Source organism: Amblyomma maculatum, chromosome 6 (genome assembly GCF_055883805.1).
Source record: "Amblyomma maculatum isolate TAMU_Amacu chromosome 6, ASM5588380v1, whole genome shotgun sequence".
Classification (NCBI taxonomy): domain Eukaryota; kingdom Metazoa; phylum Arthropoda; class Arachnida; order Ixodida; family Ixodidae; genus Amblyomma; species Amblyomma maculatum.
Genome location: NC_139349.1, coordinates 106,174,413 through 106,201,409, shown reverse-complemented (window position 1 = coordinate 106,201,409; position 26,997 = coordinate 106,174,413). Strand labels below are relative to the sequence as shown.

The following is a 26,997-nucleotide window of genomic DNA, read 5'->3' as shown; positions in this document are numbered from 1 at the left end:
TCGCTTCAGGTAGCCTAAGCCTGCTATCGTCTTTTATACTGGTACGCACGTAGGGCATCATTGCTCTGTTAGGAACTGTATACAGCAGACCTTTGAATATCTTATGTGGCACTGCACTCTGTATTTTGTTTTTTATTTGCGAGGAAATACATATTTGAGCATGTATTGCACGTGGTGACACGCTCATCCTATAATTCACAAGATACGAGCAATTACCATTACACTACATTCCACTGCGACATATAGCAGTCAGGAAGGTCTGAGGTCTGCTTCAAAAAGGGTGAGAGAGATCGACCAACTACGCGCAGCTCTGAATGATGTGAAGAATACTGAAGCTGTTTTTTAACCTACACCCCATCCTTCCTAATTCCCTAATTCCCAAACAGCTCCGGGAAGCCATCTCTTCCTTTGCAATAAAGCCTTTATTCAACCATTCATTCCTCAGAGCAGTGACACGATGATTATGCATCAAGTGACTCACACCGAAGATGCCATGTACGTACGGCAACGACCTGTACAAGAAGCGTTGACACGGACCTTCCCACTGCGACGGAAAAGTGTTTGTCTCTACCGCGCCGGCGCGGCGGAGTTCACTACACAAAAGGACAAAAAGAAACCACTTCGCCTCCAGACAGATAGCTCAAGCACGTTACAGATAAGCGGCGCCCAGAAAAGCCAACACTGTACTGGTTGGTTTTCTTTCTACTTGCGTGACTAGACAACACGAAACGTCACTTTTTCAATAATGACCATGAAAACAGCAAAAAGAATTTCTTCCCCATTAGCTTCACACTCGTTATATAACCGCAGTGTGCTTATTTGCAGTGCGATTAAAGTCGCCAAATATTATCTCACACACAATGAGCAGAAGGCAGCAAGGTTCAAATAAATTCAAGGCTCCACGAGTTTCACCACCCACCGATGTGAATGTTGGTACAACAGCGAGTTAGACATAATGTTAAGAGTTGAAAAAGTCTAAACGATGCAGTTACATACTGTGCAGTCAGGCCGCCGCTAACCACCAAGGTCGATGAAGAATGGCGCTTTACAAAATGATGTGTCGTAGTTAAACTTCCACACAGCACATACCGCACAAGACACGGATGGATGATAATGTGGCATGCCCCGGCAGCTTCGTGTCGATGACTGTATATAACGACATGAAATGACATGCATGGTTCTTCAGCGCGGCGAATTGTTATTGACGACGTCGACGTTAATGACGACCATCTCCTTCGTCACCGGGTCTGGCACTGGCACCGTACAATGTTCGGGGATTGGAACAGGCGCACCACTGCGACTTTGCTTGCGGTGTGCTTCAAGCGCTTTCCTGGACCACTTTCCGAGGGCCTCGCTGGCCAGCCGGTCCCATTCGAGGCACGAAAACGAGGGCACCACCAAGTGGCCGCAGTTGAAGCACTGCTTTCGCACAACCCTGGGCACTCCGAGTCTGCCCAGATCGAAGAACACTTCCACTCCCTCATCCGTCCAGCGGTGGTCACAGCGGCGACAGTGCATCTGGGCACGTCCCACAGCTGAGGCCAGCTTGGCCCTCGCCAGAAGGCTGTTGCGACTCCAGCGAAGCCTCTGGTAGCTCTTGGCGCAGCCTCCGCCTCCTCCTCCTCCTATCCCCCCGTTGCAGACTCCATTGGCTTCACCAAGGAGGGAACTGGACGCGGCGATGGACTTCTGGACGGAGTCCCTGATAGCTTTGGAGACCTCCGGCTTGGGAGGTGCACTCGCTTTCTTTTCTACCTGGATAACCGAACCGTCCGCTGTGCTGGGATGATCGACGCCGCTAGTTGAGCTTCCGGTGGCACCCATTGATAGAATACGCTAGACGGCTCACTGCACGTAACACCGTCCGACGCCGCGTACGAGGCGAGTGCCGACGAGCACGTCTAGCTTGTGTTGCTCGGCTACCCGAGCGTGCGGCTATCGGCGACCGTCGTCCGCTTGCAATCGGACTCTCACACAGCGATAAGCGGCGGTAGAACGGAGCAGCACTGCCGCAGGAGCTGCACGCAGTGGGTCCAGTGCACTGCGGCCCTCGGCAGGCTACGATGGAAGTTCTGAATATTTATGCCGTCTGATCAAACAAACCGTGCTTCTTCGCGTAGCGGAAGAGAACGCTCATGCTAGTTCTCTCTTCTTTTGTTATTTTCCTCGCTTCCTGCAGCTGATGCTTCAGAAATTCGCAACTAGCCAGCATAAAGGTGCTGTAAAAGAAAACAAAAAGTGAGAAAAAATGCCGACCAATGTGCACACAGCAGCGCGCACCTTGCGGTAATTCAGTCACCCTACTTCTGTCGTCATTCAAGGCACGTGCATGAATTTCTTGCCCACAGTGCATGCCATCTAAAACAGCTAGCTGACGACAAGAGAAAAAATAAATTCAGAGATTTCAGGAAGCGTCTATACAACTGCCAGCCCAAGTGTAGCTGTACGCAACGGAGAATTTTTTTCATTTGTAGCGTCCTTGTTAAGATACACGGGATATCTGTAAGCCATATACAATTTAAGATATTGTGTAAGACAGTGCTGCGCAAAGGCAAGGACTGCTTGAATTATGACCAACTCTTCAGTACCTATACTTTGTTGAAAACAAAAACTCGCATCCGACATCGCAGACTTATAAAGGTGAAATTAACAGTACGAAAGACATGGCGAACAAAAGGAGAGAAAATAGAACAGGTGCTGTCTCTGCGTCAGTCTCTGATTTGTTCAGTTAATTTTTCCTTTCATAGACTCTGAGCGGCCTACCCACCTTGCTGTTTTACTGAGCCACTTACTCAAGAAGCTGCTGCGCTTTCATAAACGTTTACAAGTCAGTAAATATTGCTGCGGTTGCAAAGGTAACACGTAATTATTACGATTGTGCGCACAATCTAAACTGAATTCCTAAACCCAGTGAGGCATTTGAGAAACTGAAAAAATTGATCTTTATCATCGGCTGTAATTCGTAAGATACACCTCGCTCTCACCTGTCTAGCAAGCCTTTCTCTGCGTTCCTTAAAAGAAACAGGACTTCGCATTCCTGGCGTAGGAGAAAAATAAATGACAGCTCACTTACTCGATTTCTTTTGGGGGATGACTTCCGTGCACAAGTCGCTACTTCCCCCGTCGGGCAATGTTCTGATGTTCTGTGGGGGCCCGAGTTCAAAAAAACTACCTCACACACTTTCACTTCCGATCCCTTAGTCAGCTTCTTCGTTCGAGAACGTGACTTCCCTCTTTTTTATTTTTTTTTTCATCAAAATTGTCTATTTTATCGCACTTTTTCTATCGACAAGATCCAGGTTGCTACACTTGGTTAGAGATACGCGTCATCTTGCATGCTTACAAGGAACAACACGCAGCATCACAGATGAGATATATCGACTGATAAGAAAATCTGAGGCACGCGGACGAGCGTACTGAGAGACTCCTTGGAACTCCGCCACGGGGATCACGGAATTACGTCACACAACTCCGCAACGCGCCGCGTATAACACGAAACGGGATGAGCGTTACTGGACGCACGCCCCCGAATCACGTGAAGCTGTGCGTCGCATGTCAGGCGATACTCGGACTCCCCGACCGTTACTGCTGGAGATAGGAGAAAACTCGCTTCCGCTGTGGTATCGCTCGACGCGACGCCTTGAAGACAGGACATGGCATTCGTGCTTGTAATGAGACGCAGACGTTTGTAAAGGAAGCATCACGTGTCATCTCTAAAGAGCTAGCTGCCGGCCCGAATGATACGGTGTCAAGCCACAAGCAAAGTATAGGCGAGACGATAGAAGAATTAGTCAAGTCTGGTTCTGACCGCATTTGAGTTCCGCACTGAAAACGTTGGGATTTGTCAGCTAGCGATCGCTTTTGAAGTTATAAATAGCACGGCCAGGGGGCGGTCTTGATGTACGTCGTCGCTGTCTCGAATACAATAAATCACACTTGCATGACAGCTGATAAGAGTTAATGATTAACACAGGGACAAATAGAAAATTTTGGTCACATATATTGCAAACATGCAATATATTGCATGTTTGCATTGTGTTTGCATGTATTGCAAACAAATTTAGTTGTACTAAATATCTTATAACAGAGATTCGCGAACTGTATAATCGCCAATTTACGATTTACGTAATTATATTGACTGCAAAGTTTGTTTGTTTTTTTTTTTTTCCTTGCTTCTAGATGCACGAATGCCATGGACGCATAATGCTGTCCGATGCAATGCAGTTCTGAATCGAGGATGTGTTGCGTATTTGTCAATTTTGTCTTGTACTATCCCTACAGCGTATTTAAAAGTTACAACACTGACAAGTGACGAACGTTTAAAATCATTTATATCGAGAGATTTAAGAAAGGGGGAGCGGTCGTTTAATATTATTTGGCGGATATATTCATTTCTAAGCGACACATATTTTTATTAATTAATTTGAAACAGGAAAGACTGTAGTCTAAAGGGATTAGTTAAATGTCTTCTCTAATTATCTTGAAAGTCGCATATGATGTTTTCTATGTGACAGCTATATTTACTGACGAAATCAAATGCTTCGCAAAGCTCAGCTATGGGCTCTGTTTCATTCCGCTGAACCCTTACGGCCCTCTGTCCTCTTTAGTTATGTTCTCTTTAGTTACGTTGAAACGTGTCAACAAATATTGTATCAGGCTTTGCACGTCATGGTCGAAACGGAGCTCCCTTCTGAAGCCAGGCAGCAGTGTTAGTTATTAAATTATAGAATTTAAAGTTGTTACATTTGACTAGAAATCTGCAATGCCTTTTCCCCCGCGAGAGCATATGTTCCAGAGATAACATCGAATGACCTTGCCTTTCCTGAACCAATGCATATATATTCATAGTTTCTAACAAAGGGCGCATTTCAATCACGAGCTCTTCGTCGGATGGAAGACGAGTCTATTCAGGAAAACAGCCCGGGTTCTGACGAAGTTCGAGCTATAATATGGGTGAGGCAAAAAGCGTTGAGGAACTACAAATCCTATACAGCATGGCGTTTGTCTCCAGACTAATTCGGAGCTGAACATTGCCTTGTTAAATAGGTGCCCCCGCCAGAGAACTAGCTCCATGCTGGTATTCATAAACTTTCTGGGGAATTTGTAGGTTTCGCGCTTAATTTAACTCGTGCAGCGTTTTAAATATTCAACCAGCACAACGCCATCATTGTCCCGCGGCTCATTTGGGGACTCATTCATGGTAACCGAAAGCGAAAAGGGCAAACATGCAGAGACGACAACACAGTAAAAGCGCTTATGTCCTGTTGTCTTCTCGGGTGTTCGCTTTCCGCGTTGGATTACTATGAATATCCACCAACAAGCCTACTTCTCAGTTTAACGTCATTTAGGGACTGCATTTCGCTCTCTTTGTTCGTTAGAGTGCGTGAAGCTTCCCCCCCCCCCCTCCTTCCCAAAGGCTGACTGTAGACATCGAGGGGCGAGAGAAGGGCGAGGCCGTGAATGGGTTCCACGCACAGTGTTTGGTTGACAGGTCGACAAGAGATAGATGATGGTTGTGTGCGTGTGCGTATCGAGTATTTCGCTTCAAAGCGCTCTCCTTCTGCACACTTCTGAAACGTGCAGGTGGAGGTTGATGCTCTTTCGCACTTGCCGCCGTCAGAAGCTTATCACAGCGAGCACATAAGTTGAAGTTGAGGTTAAATTGTAAGTTTATTTTTGAATAAAAAAGCAACGTACAAGAATATACAGCGACAGTTATCTCAGAAAAGACGCCCAGACCCACCCGATGTCGCGGAGCTTAATAAGTACGTCCGTGTGGCAGTGACGGCGCGACTTGTATGTTATGAAAATATATAACGACGGTTTCGGACAGGCCACCGCCAACCAAGACGGCGCCCCTCGGGAATGATTTTCTCCATTTTGCCGGTCTCTCTGCCGTTGTTCGCGAGGCAGCTGCGTGACATATCCCCTTTCCTTCCGTCTTGTGAGGTAGGCGGTAGCGCAGGCGACAGGGGAGATCCCGATAGGAGCGAAGAAAGTTCAGGTATTTGTTTTTGTTTGTATAGAATTTCAAGGACTCTGGGTTCAATACTCTGCTCAACCTACAAGAGTGGTGCTAGCCCCTTACGACTTCTGTTTGCTTAATTGATGGTTTAGGTTGACAACTCAATATGGCCACCCTTTTCTTTGTTTATTCCTTTATCAACACATGATCTCGTTTATTAACTGGTCATTGTTTATTATCTGCGACTCACAAAATGAGAGTGCACAATAGTGTGAGCTGAGCTCCATGTTTAGCTTGTAATGCGGCAGCGCTTAGAAACCGAAGTTTTACCTAACCTAGGCTAATCGAGAGAAAAGTCGATGAGTAAAGTTCGGTTACTGTACTTCATGGAGTTTAACGTCCGAAAGCGACTCAGGCTATGAGAGACGCCGTAGTGGGGGGCTCCCGAAACTACGACCACCTGGGGTTCTTTAACGTGCACTGTCGTGGCACAGCACACGGGTGCCTCGCTTTTCGTCTCCATCGAAAAGCGGCCGCTGCGGCCGGGATTAGAACCTGCATCCTTGGGTGCACCTGTCGAGTGTCCTAACCACTGTGTGACTGCGATGGGAATGAGTAAAGGGCTCCAAGGCTTGGTCTTTCCCTAACTTCAACTCTTATATAATATTGTCTTCTTCTAAGAGTACATCTCTTGTCTTCTTCCAAGCCGAGCTAGATAATTAGAAGAGTTCGGAAACGTTCCTGAAGGAAGAGACCATTCGAATTCAACTTTGACCATCACTTTTTCGACTGATGACTTAAACTCCTGGCGACGATGGTAGCACTGTCTGTATTACACACGAAGTTCATTTTCGTACATGCTCGCAGTGATGAGTTCATGACCCACCCTTGATGTCATTCTACAATGTCACCATCCTCCACATCGTATACAGCTTAATTATGGAGGAACATGCGGAGTCGAAAATTTTCTGCGCCATTTTTAAACTGGCGGCAGACCTAGCTGACCAATGCTGAAGGAATCAGTGTTCCAGTAGCTTAATGTGCCCAGATTCTCAAACAACGCATTCACGTTGGTTTACAACAGAGAAGAGACCTCTTTAGCCATTTTTACTACGAATAATTCCAAGACCTGAATGTCCGAAATACTTATTAGCGAAAACAGTACCTTATATTTACTAAGAAAATTTAAATCAACAACAGCATCTGATATCCTTGTTTTTAAAACAAAATACTCAAGAATTCATTAAGGTATTCATCGCATCTTAATAGTCCGCTTTTTGTTCAGTGTCTTGCCTCTAGTTTGATTACTCGCGACTGGAGGGTGCATAAGGTTGTGCTAATTTCCAAGTCTGGCGATCCTTCATATTAACTATTTAGAAGAGTACAATATCATTTCATCATTTTTAATCGACCAGATTTCTTCGGTCAAAGCTATGAATTCGAAAATTAGCTTGCTAGATTCGTACATAGACTTCATTAAGCTTTTAATATTAGTATTCAAGTCGACTCGACAGTTTTTTATCCTTCCAAAGCTTTTGACGTGGCACTGCAAAAACAGTTTTGTAGACAAATTAAAAGTGCCTAACATCCACTCTCTTGTTACTGAATTGAGAAAAGATTTCCTCTCTTCTAAGTTTCAGCTCCCCACTGTCGATAACCCTAATTTGTCTTTCAGCCAAATATATTCTAGGATTCCACACGAAAGCGTGTTTGGACCCATATATTTTGATGAGGTTTACTAATGATTTACCTAACTCTATATATTGCATCAAAAATTCGACATTTCACTGATGATGATGTACCCTGTTCATGCAATCGCCGCCATGTTGGGTCGTGCGATCCCGCCCCCCCCTAGCGGGCCTTCTTATTTCGGTGCTTTCCGAGTCACCGGCACCATCCAGCAGTGCATTGTTCTAGGTCCTGCAGTGGTTCGACTGAAAACAACGTAAAATGAGAAAGAGAAAACTCTAAGCTTTCTTTTGAACATATGTCATGCGGTTTTTAAAGAAGCCGCCACATAGCAACACTCCCGCAACCCTTCAGGTATAGGAGCCACTTGAGTTCGTAGAAAGGCCGCAAGAAAAAATTGGCCCTATAAGCGTTTAGAAAGAACAAACAATTTGCAGGAAAGGTTTTGGCTCCGCCTTGAAAAGGTATGATGCGCAAACGTTAATAATAGGGGCAACGTTCTTTTTTTTTTTATTAACTTACAGCAACCACAGCAGCGAAGCAAAGCTCCGATACCTCCAATGGTGTTTTGCTAAATTATAACTATAATGTAGCTGGCGGAGGTTAAAAAATAGGCCCATTATCTCTCGTGAGTGGCGATCCTCTTTCGAATCCTCATTCATGTCCACCTTATTGACATATACTCGCGCCACACTTCCAAGCATGTCAGGAATGATTTAAGTTTTTGCTTCAAATTTCCCGCCAATTCATATTGTGCTCTCCGCTTGCGAGATTCAAATTCGTTTATTTCTGCTTTGCAAAAATGTACACGCAGAGCAGCTGCAGAAAAAGCTGCGAGACAGAGCGTGACAGAGCCGCAGCACCCTTCCTCTTGAAAGCGGCTAAGTGGCACAGCGGTAGGCACAGACTATTACGCAGTGTAATATGAAATAGAACGGTTAACAAAAGAACACAATAATAGACTAGAGCTTGTTTGCTTCAGTGATGTGAGGACAGTTATAAAGGTACACAACAATAAAATATACACTTTCAGTATATAGATGTGTATTATAACATATATCTTTTAATATATCTAATGGCGCTTCCAATCGCGCCAATTATAATTGAGGTCGTCGGTTTAAATCTCCTTGAGCAGTTTACCATTTTGGTGCATTCTTTCAAGATGATGCTTATAATTTATTTATTGCCCTTATATAACCTCACACATAATCACTAGCGGACAGTCGTAAGCTACCACAAAGCGTGAGACACCACACGACACAGATATATAATATCACACATAATCATTAAGGGACAGTCGTAAGCTACCACAAAGCGTGAGACACCACACGAAACAGATATAAAATATCACTTTAACCGCATCAAAATAAGATTATCGGGTTAAGGGGCCATTTTGCCTTCCGTAAATTTTGTTTTCAATACAAATCGTTTACTTTCCGATTCAGCCACTTCACTTCTGAAGTCCAACCTTTCTAAGCAACACTTGCTGTTGGGCTAGTTGGTTCAAATCCATATTTGGGAACACAGCGCGGAACAGGACGCAACACAAGAGAACCTGTCTACCTTCGTTCTCTTGTGTTGCGTCCTGTTCCGCGCTGGGTACCCAAATATGGATTTCAACCTTTCTACCAATGCGAATTTCCCAACATAAAGCGGTGCGTTTCCAATGGACCAGAGCCTTTACACAGTCACGTTAAAGGGCCAGCTGCCATATTTCCTCAAGGAAAAAGCTTTGCGGAATATACACCACACTTTCGGAGGGTAATCGCGCCTGACGGCTCGCAAGAAGGTGGAAGACCTGCGATACACCAAAAATGTCCCTACCTTGATCTCCGACCTGTGTGAGAAATTCTTCAAGAAAACTTTGCAAAGCACGGGGATATATGTGATTCGAAACTAATATTTACACGTTATGAACGGTCCACCACGGAACTAAGCTTTACTGAAGCGATCGCATTGCACGCAAAGCCGAAGGTACACCACGTCCGATCGACGGCCTAGAAAGGCGATTCGCTTTGCCAACGGGCCTCCATCGGACGTGGCATACACGGTTTTGACAAATACGCTTTCTGCCAACACTGTCATTGAGCCTTAAATCATTTTCTGTGCGAATAAAAATGGGGGGCGGGCTTAAGTCTGGAAAACACAAGTTGGGGCACAACTTTCAACTTTGACGTAACACCTATAGCTACATCGGTGCCGTATCAAATACTATGCCAGATACCTTATCAAATACACGCCATGTGATTCTGACCTGTATCTTAGATTGCGACAAGTGTTGTCTACACCTGCTCCATGCAAGCGTCTTTTCAAACAAAGCACCATTGATACTTGAGGCGTTTCGGGGCTGGCCACCATCACCGGCACCAAAGTTTGTTTACAAGCGCCAAAACAGTGAGCTTTGCGCGCAAAGCTGTAGGTACACCGCACCCGATGTACTACGTGCTTAGGCGAAACGGGATGGCGCTCTGGAATGCAACGCTTTCGTATGCACGAAACTGTCGCTAAAGCTTGCCCTGTCTCCAACGCTTTCCCGAACTTTATACGTGTTCTCGACAGCGCGGCGTCCAACTATTTTCACATGCCTCGAAAGCACAACGGGAAACCTGTCAGCGCGCATCCTCCTCTTTACGACGAATTTGTAATAGTCATAATTTACTTTTTCTTTTACCTGGACCCTTTCCTTTGGTCGCGGCTTACCGCTGACGTAAGCAGTGGCAGACTGCAGCACTGAGGCAGTACCAAATGAAAGGGAGCTGGGCGAAACATTACCACCGGATGCGGCCCCAAGAGATTTACTTTCGCTCAGCCGCATTGCGATGCGATGGCGCCGTAGATGGCCCCGGGTGTCCTAATCGGATTATCTCGAGCTCCGCGATGCTCCTCTGGGCCGTGAAGCTAGACGGTGTAAGGCCTGCTCGTTTCGGCAGGTGCACTGTTCCGCATTCGTAGTCAACTACACGGATGCTCCTTGATATTGATGGCCGCGTGAATGTCCCCTACAGACAGGCGGTAAATAGACATTTGGAGGCCGCGGCAATAGTTACGAACAGTTGAAGTGCTCAGAACCAGATGTGCGCAGAGAATTTGCGGAATGGAGTTACTTTAGAAACGTTTTTGTTTTGTTCGGACCTTTATTTTAAATCTTGCTCCCCTAACACTGTGGTCTAATAGAGCTATAAGGTGTATTTTACCGCCTTAATTATTTGCACAGGGATCTATTTTTCGTTCCTTTTACGGCCACTTATCGACAGGCTGCTGCAAGCCGATTTAGAATTGATATTTTGGTCAGCTGGTGTTAATCCATATTTTAAAAGTTCGCAGCCTGGAAAAGACGAGGTATAATGAGAGCAACAGATGCAAAAGACTTGTCCTGTTTGTTCCTCTCATGATCCTCGTATTTCGCGTGCAGCGAACCTTTCTAATATACAGGCCGATGGCGTTTACATTTTCAGAACAGTTGGGAACTTAGAGCTTGTGGATGGTGGGCAATGAAGAACATTTACTGCATGTCTGTCCGTATATACCTAATGGCTCGCGCGGTGGCGACAGGGTAAACGTACAAGCATCCTCTCCCAAAAATAAACAAGAGTATGGCATGTAGTGTCAAGTACAAGCCAATTTCATAATTTAGGTACCAGAACATACCATATTCGGCTTTTGTGCAGCCCACGTTGCATATGAGCACATCAAGCATCGTTATTCGCCCCCGACTGTCACCTATACACATGCACCCCATAGTTTCTTAGTTGAGTGAAGTGACGCTTGAAAAGCGCATACCCCATGCAACTCATAAAATGTTTCCATCTCAACAAAGACCTTATAAAAAACTTTCAATACTTGCGAGAAACCGAAAAAGTCAAGGATTTATAAAGTACTACATGATCGCCTAGAGAAAAAATAATCGACTGATCTCGCGTTGCTAACAGAGGGGATTTGGGCGTCAGAAAATTTCGCAGCATGTTAGATATCGACCTTAAACTTTAACTTCCACCGTCTCGAATCCGCGACGTGTCATTTGTACGCGGCGCACTTATTAATATGTGAAATTTGATTACAAAGGTTCGATGTCAACACGCTCCCAGTTGCCAGCGCTCTACGACCACAATGTTTTGCGTCACTATAAGGAATACGCTTGAAAAAGAAAACCGGACGCTGATGTGCGACTTTCAGTCAGTGTGAAACAACTCTTCGTCTGTCGCATACTGACATTTTTTGCGTAAAAAAAATATAATATATATGTTGGACAAAAAAGAGTTCCTTTCCACAGGGCTCAGAACTGCCGGTTGAAGGCCTTCTAATTGTCATTTCACACAATCCAAACCATATATAGCTGTGCAAAATGAACCGAACAGTCATTTCGCAAATCCACGACATGTCGACTTCTCATATTTTTGCAGTTTAGGAGCGCTATTTTTTTTATATATTATTTTTAGAATGTAAGCTCAAATGTGAGTTTATTAGCTGCAATATTGTCGAGGCATTGATTTTTCGATTCCCTCTGAATCTCTGCGTCACAAAAATTAATTTACAATCACCTGATTATTTTTCGCGCTATATTTAGATGTAAAAGAAAGCAAGCGTGGCGGCGCGTGACTGCACGAGGATTGAGTGAACTGTGACGCAACTCTATAATGTAAGTTTAAAAATAATTTTTATCTATTTTGCCGACAAACCTGTACACTAATGTTTTCATGATAGTTACTCTGTCTGTACAAGCAGCAAACACGTCCGTTCAATGTTCGTAATCATTTAAAAAGCCTGAAATAATAAAATTCCCCTCACATTGACTCCAGAATAGATCTGATATGGCATCGCAAAAATCTCTATAACTGTGATAGACGACATTATAGTGTCGTCAGTAGCATAAATTTTCAATTTAATTTTCTTGTTTATTTCAAAGAAAGTTTTCACATTTGTTTTTTCAACGCACAATCAGGAACGAACGCCCCAAGGACACAGTTGTGACTGTATCATATTCTGAATTTGCTGCAGCGTCAAAACTGCCTTAGTTGTTTAAGTCTGTTATTGCTGGCATTAATGTTGTGCGAATCATCTGTGTCCCTCATCAAGTCTTGCATTGCATATTCGATGTGTGTACCGAAATTTTATCACGCTTTTTATGCTTTTCTTCTCTTTTTCAATTCGAGTTTTCATATACGTCGAATGCTTGTGCGCATGTTGCAGTTATGCTCTTGTCGGAATGTTCTAATTGTTATTTCTTTCCCTCTGTTGTATATGTTTTTTCCTCGGCACAAAGCAATGAAAATTTTCTGTGACACTTCCCCACTAATTTCTCTGGGGCCGAGGGTAGGTATCTGTATAAATAAACAAAGAAACAAATAAATAAATAATAAAATGGGAAAGAAATAAATAAATGTTTAGTATGAGCTACTTTGAACAGGGAATAATTCAAAACGGGCCAAGTTACCGCTCTTTGTAAAGGAGGACGATATGAAGTAATTTTCAGCCCGACTGCTTTCATTTTGTCGCTTTTCTCTAGGATTGGTGAATATGCTGTAATTACCACGCGTCTCTCATAGTATCTAACCCAGAATAGTGTAATTGTCAGAAAAAAAGTACGCGCATACCTAAAAAAGAAACGAAATTAACTGAAGACTCTTAATTTACTGAAAAGTGAACAGAAGCTTATATAATATGCCAAAATAGCCTTATAGTGGTTGGTTTAATGTCCGCAGTTAAGTCTGCAGCAACACATGAACTAGCGAGCGAAAGAGTTTCTTTTTTTTTTTTTTTTTTTTTTTTTTTGCGCACCGGGTAGTGAAGCCACAAGTGGATGGAGTGCGCGAGCTAGCTGGACTACTTCGCGAAAACCTAGCATCGCAAATATTTTATTGCGCGTATGTATCGGTCTAATGCATTCCGGTGTGTACTATGCAGCTTGCTATAAGGTTGCATTGGTCGTTTTCTTTTTTATGTGCCTTATTATTTATTGTGGGGTGCTCCGCGAGTTGAACAGAAACCCATATAGTTTATAGTTTTTCTTTACGGCGTGAATGTACAGCGTTTCTCCTAGGCCGTTTACTGTAATCAGCAGTGTCATTATATGTACTGAACGACAGCACGGGCCGCTGATCCCGATAGAGGTGCGAGATGCTGTCGTGTTGGCAGCTGGCATCTGCTCTCTGGAATCTCGAAGATTGATGCTCATCTCGTCGGTCTTTTGTGGAGAAAAAAGAGCGAGAAACCTTTGCATCATTTTTGGCAAATTAGAAAGCTCCAAACTGATATCACGGAGAGTTCCATTTCGTATCTGTTACTTTAATGCGCACAGAGGCTGCAGGATATCTTCCTATTTAGTAGTTATCGCACTGCACTTCAAGGGTCAACTTTCTGGAGCTAGGTGGACAGACCCCATACTTGAGTAGCGGCTGAGGGTCTATGGGGTGGCCAGACCTTGTCCATTGTAAGCCATTGTTAATACTTTCTATATAATTCTTGCTTATAAATGATTTGCATTTGATCTCTCTCGAATTTTCATAAGACACGTAAATGACCCTAAACCTCCCATCGGTATTCAAAACACCTTCGAGGAGCTAAAAGAGCTGCGTTAGAGAGTTAAAAGCACCTAGACATGAAGGCCGTGACGGCTCGTTTCTAACCAATGATCTAGCCAGAGCTTTCATACACCAGCCAAATACCCTTTCCTGCCTCCCTCCCCCCTCAAAGAACTGTAAGATGGCAAGCTAGAACACTTTAGGTTAGAAAGACGACGCTTCTCCTTATCACACAAAAAACTATCCTCCTGAGACGCTACATACATAGGCTGGAAGACAATACAAACTGTCACATTTCTTTATCCTCAGATTTTAAACAATATCAGTCTCACAAGTTACCAACGTTACTGTCCTTCACTCTAAACACAAATCACCCATAAAGAAGTAAAAGCAGAGTAGCTTGTCCTCTAGCTCACTCCCTTGCAGGGGTACGATATACTCTCTTCATGTTCTAGGATAGATATTCATTACTAAATGTACGGAACACTATAGTACTGGTAACACAGGTATATTCCCTTCTCAAATCATTTTCTCTTTGATGCAATTAGTCAAGCCAGGAGATATTTAACGCTGCGTCAGACGTTTTGAGGTTACAATAAACCGCAGCAAAACTCTTGCTTCGCATGTTCTGTTGTGAAAATCAGCTTCCGTTTTCGATCATACATACTCGGAATGTCTAGTGATATTATACACCATATACTGATTATGGCATAAACAATAAGCCGAAAAATGCTTACAGGAAAGTTGAGGATACAACCCTTGAAAACTTTCGCAAGCTTGCCATAGACACAAACTGGAGTGATGTATTTCTTGAGCAGGATCCGAGTAGATCATTCCACATAATCATAAGTATTTTCAAGGAAATCTAAGATCAGGCCTTTCCTGAAACTTGTATTCAACGAAATAAGAAATGCCGTAAGCCATGGATCTCGCGAGACCTCTGAGAGGATTACTGAAAGAAACCGCCTATTCTCTGAATTCATTCAGACTAAACATTTAGATATATTTCGTCAATTCAAAGTCTCCCGCCGGGGTGGCGCAGTGGTTACGGCGCTCGACTACTGTTCCCAAGGACGCGGGATCGAATCCCGGCCTCGGCGGCAGCTTTTCGATGGAGGCGAAAAGCAAGGCGCCCGTGTGCTGTGCGATGTCAGTGCACGTTAAAGAACCCCAGGCGGTCGAAATTTCCGGAGTCCTCCACTACGGCGTCTCTCATAGCCTGATTCGCTTTGGGACGTTAAACCCCACAAACCAACCAACCAATCAATTCAAAGTCATCAGAAACAAGCTAGGCGCAGATATCAAGAAAGCCCGTAGGGACTATTTCCAAAGAAGGTTTGCGATGTCTAATGGCCCTCGGGAAACATGGGGTACCTATAATGAATTGCTAGGTCATCAATCCCAAAACACGCCGACTTCCCTTAATCTTGATGGCCAAGTTTTTGAACGTGATGCTTTATCAAATAAAATGAATGAACACTTTTTGAGCGTAGGAACCATTCAACTGGCTGCTAACGGTGCTAAAGCTCCAGTTACTTACTTGAAGAACAGCCATGCGAGAACAATGCTTCTCACACCGTGCACTGCTACCGAAATTATGATATCGTTGACAGCACCTGGGCAAAAGCGCACCAGGTGCTGACGGCATCCTAAGAATTCCGGTCAAATAGGTTGCAGATATAATTGCTGATCCGCTAGCACATATCATTAACAGAATCTTATCAACGGGTCTCTTTCCTGAAAGCATAAAGATAGCCCGTGTTACTGTGATGGGAACAAAACGACATGAATAACTACAGACCGACATATCTTATCGCTATTCTCGAAAATAGCTGAACACGTCATTAACACTCGCCTCTACCGCTACCTTGAACAAAATTAAATTATCGCTCCAGAACAGTTTGGATTCCAAAAATATAGGACCACCGAGTCTGCCTTATTACAAATAAAAGAAAATCTAATAGAAAACATAGAGAACAAATCTATTACTATAGGAATATTTTTAGATTTACGTAAAGCGTTTGACACTATTAAACATGATATCCTGAGAAAAAAGTTATACCGCTATGGAATAAGAGGCATTCCCTTAGATTTAATAAGTAGCTACCTAGACAACAGATTGCAGTTCACAGCAGTAGATGGTTTTCATTTTAACATGGGCAGAATTTCGACCGGAGTTCCTCAAGGCTCAGTGTTGGGTCCTCTTTTATTTTTGCTTTATATCAATGATATAACCAACATCCCCTACACAAAAGACGTGCTTATGTGTGCTGATGACACAAACGCCTTTTTTTTTCAGGAGAAAACTTGGAACATACGCAACGAATGGCTAATCTCTGGTCGGCAGAACTGTCAGAATGGCTCATGTCAAACAGGCTTGAACTCAGAAATGTGGCGCAACAAACACAATCACATTCGAAGAAGCACAACATAGGCTTGAACTAAATATGAAGAAAACCAAACATGTACTTTTCAGAGCTAAAAGCAAATCTGTACCAGACAACTTTGTGCTGAACTTTGATGCTAATGTGCTTAGTCGCGAAAAGTCGATAAAGTTTTTGGGCGTGTTTTTTGAAGAACACCTCTTATGGTCCGATCACATAGATAATTTGAGCCGTAAGATATTAACTTCTATCGGCATTGTAAATAGGTTTAGAACGCTACTACCGGTAAAATTTAAAATACAGCTTTACTATTCACTTGTTTATTCATACACTATGGATTGCTGGAACGGCGAACCACAACACAAACGAACAAAACAAAAATATTTTTACTACAGAAAAGAGCTGTTCGCGCTATAGCAAACATACCTTTAAAGAAAGCACGAAAGAGTATTTCAAGAAATTGAGCCTTCTTTCCATTGAGCTGACTTACAAAAGAAAGCTCGCAAATCATGTGCGCACGCTGATAAAAACAAACAGACAAAATTTTGAAGACACTTTTTTTAGCCATCCATAGTTATAGTTTACGTCACGTAAAATACAATGTCTCGAACGTTCGAACGAACTACGGATTTAAGAGACTGACATACCTCATACCTAGCTTGTTGTCTTCCTATCCGCCAATTTTAGATCTCGCCATCGAAAACTCTAGTTATCAACAATTTAAGAAAGTCAGCCTACTTCTACAGACATAAGCAAAAAAAAAAAAAAAAAAGAACTTCACTTACACTTTTTTCATTTCAAATTTGCTTTTCCGGACACGATTGTCCAGATGTGTGTCCTTGTGATGCCTTGTAGTCATATATGTATTCCTTCTGTACATATGCTATATCTTTTTTTTTTCTCGGAGTGTTATGATATTATGTCATGTCTAATCTGTTTCCCAGCGATATGCTGTCGTATAACTTGTTTTGTAATGTATAACGCTGTGCATATTGCATGTTGTATGTCTTTATGCGAATTAATTTTTAAGTTTATTTCTAGAAACAGTCTTCTTACGAGGTGGGTGGGCCATCGTTTGATACACCTTTTGCCTGCTCTCCTCCGGTTTTCATTGCTGTTGTAATGCAAACCAAAATAAAATCTTAAAAAAAAATGAAAATATGCCCCAGAGCTTAGCGGGAATGCCGTGCCATAGCAATGAAGTGAGCTAAGGGACATGCCGCCCTCTTTTTACTTTCTTATGGTCTCATTTCTGTTTAAAGCGTTGCTGTACGTGGAGCAAGCCCCGCGCTCTTTCATACATCAAGTGAATGGCAGGACAAACCGGACCTAAAGCTATTAGCCGTACTTGACACACGGTCAGGGGGAGGTGGCCCTGGACAGCGGCAACGTGGACCGCCGAGCCTGGATTATCTACACAGTCGGAAAGAGCTACCGCGAACGAAGACCTGGACTAGGGGCACCGACCAACCAGCTCCTGCAAATTATTACTTCACATAAAGATTTTCCGCCTCTCTCTCTCCCTCTCTCTCTCTCTCTCACTCTCTCTAAGTCCAAAGAGTGCAACGGTAAAAAAGGAATCTATGTTCACTGGCGCAGTCGAGCCAGACGGAATACCCGAGATATCTCGAGGTGACAACCGACGAAGACCAAGGAAAATAGCGAAGATCCCGCCTAAACCTGAGGTTGGCGACTTGTCAACGGCAGCCTATTGTCGGAGCCTCACAAAAAAGACACCAGCGAAGAAGAACGCCCGCTAGGTTGTACTCATTAGCCCATGTGTGAGTCGCTCCGATCACAACTTCCGAAAGACGCATGGTAGTCTGAGCCGAGCTATATATGCCACGGAGACCAAATATGGCTTCATCAACGCTGACCGAAACGGATCAATTAAAAGGCATGCAGCGAAAGAGAGGCTCCACAGAATGCCGAAAGATATTGTAGTTATACAACATGCAACTAGAGCGGGAAAAGTGGAGGACACTGCGGATATATCGAAAACGCGCCACTCGCAGAGAGAGAAAAATGCAACCTCGAATTAGTTGGAGAGTGAGTGAGTGAGTGAAAACTTTATTGGATATTTCAAGGGTTTCGCGGTTGTGAAGTCTCCGTCGTCTTCTCTGGCGCTCGCGACTTGAGGCTTCTCGTCAGCAAGGGTGGGCCCCTATTCCAAGGCTCCACTCAGTCGTGCTGCAAAAGTCGCGTGCTGCACTAAGGCCCTTTGGGTCGCGAGCTCGCCGCTGGTGAGCCGACTCTCCCATTGCTCCGCACTCGGGTCTTCGTGTTGGTGGAATGCTTTGTTGCGTTCGCATTCCCACGTGATATGATAAAGTGTAGGTGTGGCATCGCACCAAGAAACTCCTTTCCTAACCTACACATACTTAGTTGGAGAACGGCGACGCGCTCTTAAACTGGCTCTTCAGTTGACTTGAATGCGCTCATGCCAGTATGCGTGTGCGCGTGCGTGTGCTCGTGCGTGTGCGCGTGCGTGTGCGCGTGGCGACGCTGGCGACGCGCGGTACGAATTTAAGTTGCTAATAGGAGCATTGCCAAAGCTTCCAGCGGACGCAGATGTTCTCATCTGGTTCGGGCCGGCTGAGAGTTCGCTGGAATCATTCAAAGTACCCAAAGCGCTTTAGGGTCGCTTTGTGTTTTGCACAATTGTAGAGAGGTTAGCCTATTTCTCGACCCATCTAAAGAGTATCGCGATTACGATAACCTAAAATCTGTCGTACTCGAGGAGCTTAGACTGTCTGCGGCCGGATATCACCCACAAGTTTTGACCACGACAAAAGAAAAATACCAAGACGTTGAGAACTTTCGTTGCACTCTTACATATATAGTTCCATTAATTTCTATGTAGAAGCGCGCAGTCACAACTTTTGTCAAGTTGATCGCACTGTTTGTCTCTGATCAACTGAAAGCCGCCTTAAGCGAAGAGGCTACGAGATACAAAAAAGCTATGCGAGGGGCGAACTAACCGGCTGGTCAACTTTAAATGCTTGAGGAGGCGTGGGCGAAGTAAGCGGAATCAGAAGCCACCGAGGTGGGGACCCTTAAGGGGTATCCAAATATCCTTGCTCTGCGACAAGATGAACTGAGCTACCCAAGCCCGTGCAAAAGAAGGAAAACCAGACTAATGACTTTTGACAGCCGAGTAAAATCCCCAACGGAACGGAGAGCGCTTCCAACTGGGAGTGAAGTGATCATGCGGCAGAATATCCGTTCTCACGCTGCGACACCAGAGAAGGAGACACAGGCCTGTAGCGAAAACGTAACGGCGCTTGTCTCAACGAGACCCCTCAGGTAATGTGCAGAGAATGAAACTTAGCTGTTAGGGCAGAATGTTCTAGGCAATCAAGGGCACCAGAGCAGAGATAACCGTTACTTATCGGGAGCAACATATATACCGACTGAACTCCTCACTACGCACGGGAATATAGACTTCTCTTCAGCGTTCGGTGAGAAAGCTGCTGCCACACAGGCGGTCGTATCAACCCTCCTACGAGACCAATCGTTGATCAGAAGGTGGACTGGACTGTGTAGTGCCCATACTGAGTACGCTTAAGGATAGGCTTTTGTTTACCTACTGCCTATACTCACTGACAAATGCGAGCAGAACCAGGAGCCGTGTAAAGCAGAGCTTGGCTTACGGGTAATCGAGACGCGTGCCGTTGAAGCAGGCAACGATACTGGGGATGCGGAATTGATACAAGAGGTGTGCGACACCGACACTACGTCGCCTAAGTAGCAGCCTCGCGAGGGCCAGAGCAAATAAAAATTACCACCAAGGAAACAATTATCTATGACAATGACATTGAAAATTTTCCTGAGGCACATGAGAACGGATGAATCGCTCCATCTTTCAGAGCACAGCGCAAAAAATGGCAAAGCAGACATGGCCATAGTGAACAACTCCCTCCACCACTGTTAGTATAGGGGTCTCAACCAAGGTTCACGTGGCTCCAGCAGATGACAGCAGGAGCAAAGCGGTTGCCGGCGAGTGGCAACCATCGATGACGCCGACGACGACGGCCGTTCCATCCCCACGTGCTGCGGCGGCCAGTTACCCCTCCGGGTCAAAACAAAGGAAGCGACCTCTTCCTGTCTGTATTCCACCAAGTTACAACGACGCCAGCGAGGAGGTCCCGCTTGACAAATGACGTCAACCAGCCGCCTTGACGGAGTGAGCCGAGAGTCATAGCAAGCCTCTTCCCCAAACGGTATCCTACAGCTACTGATCATCACCGCCACAAGCGGGGCTGACAATCGTCCCCATAGGAAGAGCTGCAAGGGAGTTCCATTGACGCCTATAGGCAGTGGCCCGGGCCTCTGTTGGCCGCCCGTGCCCCGCTGATTGGACTGGGTAAATTTAACTACTATTCGCCAACTAGGAAACAGCTGATCGCGGACGCTATTCCAAGGAGTGTAATTGTATCCAACGAAAAGAAGCCGCCAGAGGTCGGGCTCGAACCCCGGTACTCCGGTAGAATGCCCCCCCCCCCCCCCCCCCCCCCCATGGTGGTGCAGTGGTTAGGGCACTCGACTGCTGTGCCCAAGGACGCGGATTCGAATCCCGGCTGCGGCGACCGCTTTTCAATGGAGGCAAAAAGCAAGGCACGCATGTGCTGTGCGATGTAAGCGCACGTTAAAGAACCCCAGGTGCTCCAAATTTCCGGCGTCCTCCACTACGGCGTCTCTCATAGCCTGAGTCGCTTTGGGACACATAAGCCAAATCAATCAGTAGTAGGGCGTCTTAACCATTGCGCCAACGTGACGGTGCAAAGAAGCGTATATTTTCTTATATAATAATAAAATTGTTTAACAGCAAAGAAAGATGCTGTATTTGTCACACTTTATCTGTGGACCCCTGAACTACGGTGGCTGTAAGGGTGCTGTAAGGGAAGGCTGTGCTGTTATTTCGAACACCTGGGGAACTATCACAGCGTCACCAAACGCTTTGTTATCTTGCAAAGAATACAAAAAAAAAAAGCTAGACCCTAAAAAATACTGGATTAAATGTCAGTACACTAAGTAGCGTTCACTTGTCAACTTTCAGAGCAATAGAAAATAAAGGAGCTAAATGATGTAAATATCAAAGCTCATAATATAAGAAAACAGCAGGCAGCCTAGAATCAGTTCTACACATGTGCGCTGACATCGCACAGCACATGGAGTCCTTTCCGTTTCGCCTCCATCGAAACGCAGCCGCCGGTGATCGGCTTCGAGCCCAAATACTCCGACAGAGTAGTAAGACGTGTTAACTATTGCGCCACCGTGACTGGGCACATTTTTTTAAGTTAAGTTCTGGAGAAAGGAAGACGCAGCATATACTTTTGGTAGACGCCAGGGCATGGTGAACACCTACACTCAATTATGTCATGGTACAGTCTTATGTGCAGGAAAACGGCCTTACCTGTTCACCGGCTAAATCAGAACTATTAGTTATAAGGAACAAACAAGCTTCACAGGTAAAGCCAGATTCTCGAGAACCTATCCAGTTACACATTGACAACCATCCGATACCCCCGGTAGCCACGATCAGAGTTCTCGGAATGTTGATTCAGAATAATACGCAGAACACAGAAGCTATACGCCGGCTACGCGTCACGGCGCACCAGATAGGTGGGCTGGTGAGACGCATTGCCACACGTCGCAGGGGTATGAGAGAAGCCGACCTGTGCAGGATTATCCAAGCCTTTATGATAAGCAGAATCATGTACGCTTGCCCGTACTATCATCTGCGTCGTAGGGACGAACATGCACTTAATAGCATAATTAGAACAGCATACAAAGCGGCCCTTAGCTTACCAGTATACGCTAACTCAGATCGACTACTGCAGTTAGGAATTTTTAACACACTATCTGAACTAATTGAAGCCCATAAGACAGCACAAGTGACCCGCCTGTCACGCAGCCTTGCGGGACGCGTAATTCTCGACAAGCTCCACATCCACCCCACTGAGGAGGTGTGCGCAACATCCCATTTATCGGCTGACATAACTAGTAGACTAGTTGTTAAACCAATAGCCAAAAACATGCTACCAGGTAGACATGATGCCCGCAGGAAGACAAGGGCACAGACCCTTGAGAAACAGTACGAGGACGATCCACAAGCAGTGTACGTGGATGCAGCTCAGCATATCAAAAACGGAGCATACGTGGCATGTATGGCCACTCCAAAGTCAACCTTCATTAACGCTATAACATTTCATGCTAGCTCCATATGCGAGGCAGAGGAAGTAGCTATCGCACTGGCCATCGCGGATCCCCACACCAAAACTATTCTAAGCGACTCAAAAAGCGCCGTTCAAAATTTCGCCAAAAATTCTGTAAGCGCACTCGCGGCGCGAATTCTGCGCAACCGATCTCTCAATCACAACATCAATATCGTATGGGTTCCGGCTCACGCGGGTAACTCCGGAAACGAAGGGGTCGACCGTCTAGCCCGAGGCTTAACCAACCGGGAGACGGGAGATCTATCGGGAACGGACGCGCCTGTGGAGGCACCGCGCACATACGCGGAGGTAACAAACTTTTATCGCGAGCTAAGATGCACGTACCCCGCCCCTCACCCCGACCTCGACCGGGCGCAAGCCACGACACTCAGACGCCTACAAACAAAGGCCATTCTTAGCCCCTACCGACTGTCGTTAATTACAAACGGAGAATTCAACCCTGCATGCCGGCACTGCGGTGACGGGACGCAGGCCACTCAAGACCATATACTGTGGGAATGCGCCAGCAATCCCCCTCCAAAGACACTCTTGCCAGCTCCCTCAGCGGAGGAATGGGACAAGCTGTTGGCCAGCCCAAGGAAAACTACGCAACTGGCCCTCGTCACGCGAGCTCAAGAGGTCGCTCCCGACTGGAGGCCACCCTAGACTCGCCCCAGCCCGAAATAATTCCTTTCATTTCGTGGCAATAAAAGTTGTTACCACCACCATGTCATGGTCACATATTTTCTTTAAATTACACTTTTGGGTGGACACAACGGAATATTAGGTTGCATTTTCGCTCATGTTAGGTGTTGGGGAAAGGAAGGAGCGGCAAATTTTTGTTTTTTTGGTTTTGCAGCAAGGAATCTTGGACACACGCTTCGTTATGTCAGAGTCATATGAAGGCCCCATTTAGTGCCACATGAATACCGGCTCTACCTAGTGTAGTGAAGCTTTCGACATAATTGGATATACGAGGAATGGAAGGCGCAATACATGTCATGGTCAAATTATTAGGCATGCGAATAGCGGCTCTCTCTAGCGTAGCGAAGATTTCGCTTCAAAATGCGACGAAATGAATTAGGAAGGGCCATGCACCTGTTGAAATTGGGTAGACTACCTTCGCAGCCTATCTTTGAGTTCAGAAAAAGTTTGCTTCAGAAAATTTATATATTGTTGTACTGTTACCTAAGATCTATCTCCATATATATATCTGAATGCCATACCGCACAAAACACGCATTTTTGGACAAATACTCTTAGCATATTTTCTTTGCACATTTTAACTATATTTTCAGAAAAGATGCTGTCAGATAGTCATATCGTTTTTCTTAAAGCCTACGTAACTATTTTCTTCATGTGTATAGTTATTGTGCACAAATTATTTTTCAAGAACTACAAGAAAGTGCAGCTCAAGGATGGTATTTGAAAAATAAGGAGTTTAAGAATTTCTTTAACCTAGATATTACAGTTGGACACATACACTTCATTCATGTCAAGGTCACTCCGCCTTTCTGGAAGTCAAGCAACCGGATAGGTGGACCTTCACTGGTACGTATTAAAATAATAATTGTTTAACAGGAAATGAAAGGTGCAGTGTCACATTTCTCGGCGGACACCTCGATTGATTGATTGATTTATATGAAGGGAAAGGCGTGGTAACTGTCTCGCTTGTTTTCCGTGGACACCCCAACCGCTCCATAAAGGAAGGGAGGAAGGTAGGAGTTAAAGGAGAAAGAGAGAAAGAGGAGCCGTAGTGGAGGGCTACGGAGTAATTTCGCCCACCTGGGGATCTTTAACGTGCGCTGACATCGCACAGCACACGGACACCTCTTCGTTTCGCCTCCATCGAAACTCAGCCACCGAGGTCGGGCTCGAACCCGGGTACTCCGGCACAGTAGTCGGGCGTCTTACCACTGCACCACCCCGGCGGGGCCGGAGGACACCTAAACTGCACTGTAAGGTGAAGAGAGGAAGGTGGGATTGAAAGAAGAGAGAGGGACGGGGTGGCGTAGTGGAGGGCTACGCAGTACGGACGCCTCTCTGGTTCGCCTCCATCAAAACCAGCCGCTGGCTGTCGGGTTCAAACCCTAGTACTCTTTACAATAGTTGAGCGTCTTGACCACTGCGCCGCCATGAGTGGGGGGGAGTAAAGCTTTCGTATAAATAATCCTGGAACAGTCTGGAACAATGGGGAAGCAGCACCGGAACTCTTGGCTGCAATCTTCCGAGATAGATCTCGGTGCGTCTTGGTGGAACTGCTTGCGAACCGAGTAAAATACAGATCTGCGCCCTAGAAGTATGTCGACGGTTGTTAGCAGCAATAAACAGATTACAATATATCACGCCACTATGTGAGATGCAGGAATGGAGGCTACGAAAATTTCGACCACCTGGTGCTCTTAATCACTGATATTGCACAACACAAGAGCGTTTGACGTCCGTCGAAACGCGACATGGGTAACCACGTTTCTTTCATTGGCCCCATTTTCCCTAGGAATTTCAAGAAACGCAAGGTTTAAGCGCAGCGCCTTCTTCCACCCATACAAATTCCACCTTAAAATGCGGCCATAAATCAATCGGCCTCAGAGCAAAACAGCCATGTGAATTAAAGCACATTCTCGCTTCAGCCACCGCCGATAAAGAAGCTAAAAGAGGCTATCCCGAATATACATTGTGTTTATTATAAGGAGTGAATTTAGTTGCCGATGTGACCAAACCAAAGCAGATCCTCGCTTCGGGCCACCAACTAAAAAGGAAGTTAAAAAGGCTATCCCGTATATGCATTGTATTTATTATAAGGAGTGAATTTGGTTGCTGATGAGACCAAACCATTGATGCATGCAGGCACCGGCCTTTTCATGGTACGTAGGTGTACATCTCGGCGTTATCGGGATCTCGCTCCAGGTACTTGCGGTCGATGAGAGCCTCGATTCTTTTCTTAATATCCTCGGGGCTAGGAGTGAACCTCGCAATGAGCAGCTCGGTAAATTTGGCTACTAGCTCGACGGGCGACAGCTTTTTTTCTGACTTCATAATCCTCACAATGGCGGCCTTAATCACGAACCGTCGATGTTCATCTGCCTTGCGCACAACGTTCTCATTTCCTTTATAGTCGCCTTCTTTCTTGGCAATGGCCGTTTCGATCTTCACCTTGTTGACGTCAGTTATGAACGACTCGCTCACGGCAAACACGTGACTTGGCTCAAGATCATTCGTCGGAGGTTCTTTGATGAGGATCCGCTGGTCGTCTCTGCCTACAGTTAAAGACCGCAGGGCGCGCACTAGGTTGGTCTCGGGAATGCCAGTCTCGTAGACAATGACCTCGTGCGTGCTCTTTTCGTGCCTGTTGAACAGCATCAGCACGCACCTCTGGTACGTCGACACCAAGATCGCGTACGTCCGTGGCCGACTCAGCTGAACGGAGAGTGCTGAATAGTCCGATTACTGGTCTGGTGGGTAGAGCACAGCTTTCATCTCCGCCCAGCCTAACTGTGCCCGCAGATTCAGCAGTCGACCGCAGTGCTTAAATAGGTAGAAGAGACGAAACGTCTCAAAAGCGCCGAAGGGATCAGCCGGAATTTTGCAATTTTCCCTAAAGGCAGCGAACGGCCAGAAGCCCATTGTGAGCACCAGTATATTCAAGTGCAATCCATTCATTTCCAAGTTGCATGTAGCCACGCCGGTCTGGAACTCATTTGCCATGGTGTTAGAAACAGACATGTCTCTCACCATGACTTCGAACTTTGAGGTGAATATAGGACCATATTCGACCTTGAGCTTAGAGACTATGGTTATCTCGGCCAATTCTGACGCGCTCCTGTTGAGTAGAAGCCGCTTGCATAAGTGTTGTTTCTAGAAACGTTCGAAAAGCTCTTTCTCGTGCAAGAATCGGACGAACACGACAATTTTGTCGAAGAGCTGCTCACCCTGTCTGTTGTCCATTCCTTTTATCCCTGTCCTCATCATGTTGCCTACAAACACGGCCACATGCTCGGCCGATTTGAGGGTCACACAGAGAATGTACTCAAAGTCAGCAACGAGTACCAGCTTGACCAAGCGCTCGTCGTGACCAAGCGCTCGTAGTTGAAAGAGCTGTTCAGAAGGCGTTCAAAGTGATCCTTGAGAGCCATCAGATCTTTAACAAGGCATAGCGAATCAGCTTTGTCGCCTTCTACCAACATAAGGGATCGGCCCAGCTCCCGCAAGTGTCTGCTCACACAG

At 45.4% G+C, this 26,997-nt stretch overlaps 1 protein-coding gene and 1 pseudogene across 1 annotated transcript; both read right to left on the bottom strand.

The window, feature by feature from the left end:
- Positions 1-258: 258 nt before the first annotated feature.
- LOC146186510 (uncharacterized) lies at positions 259-3,437 on the bottom strand. Its single transcript, XM_084605699.1, has 2 exons — positions 3,074-3,437; positions 259-2,219 (listed from the first exon to the last, which is right to left on the bottom strand). Exon 2 carries the CDS (start codon positions 1,822-1,824, stop codon positions 1,183-1,185), a length of 642 nt encoding a protein of 213 aa, XP_084461825.1. The 5' UTR covers positions 1,825-2,219; positions 3,074-3,437; the 3' UTR covers positions 259-1,182.
- Positions 3,438-25,632: 22,195 nt separating this feature from the next.
- Positions 25,633-26,133, bottom strand: LOC146186509 (cullin-3 pseudogene; annotated as a pseudogene).
- Positions 26,134-26,997: the final 864 nt, after the last annotated feature.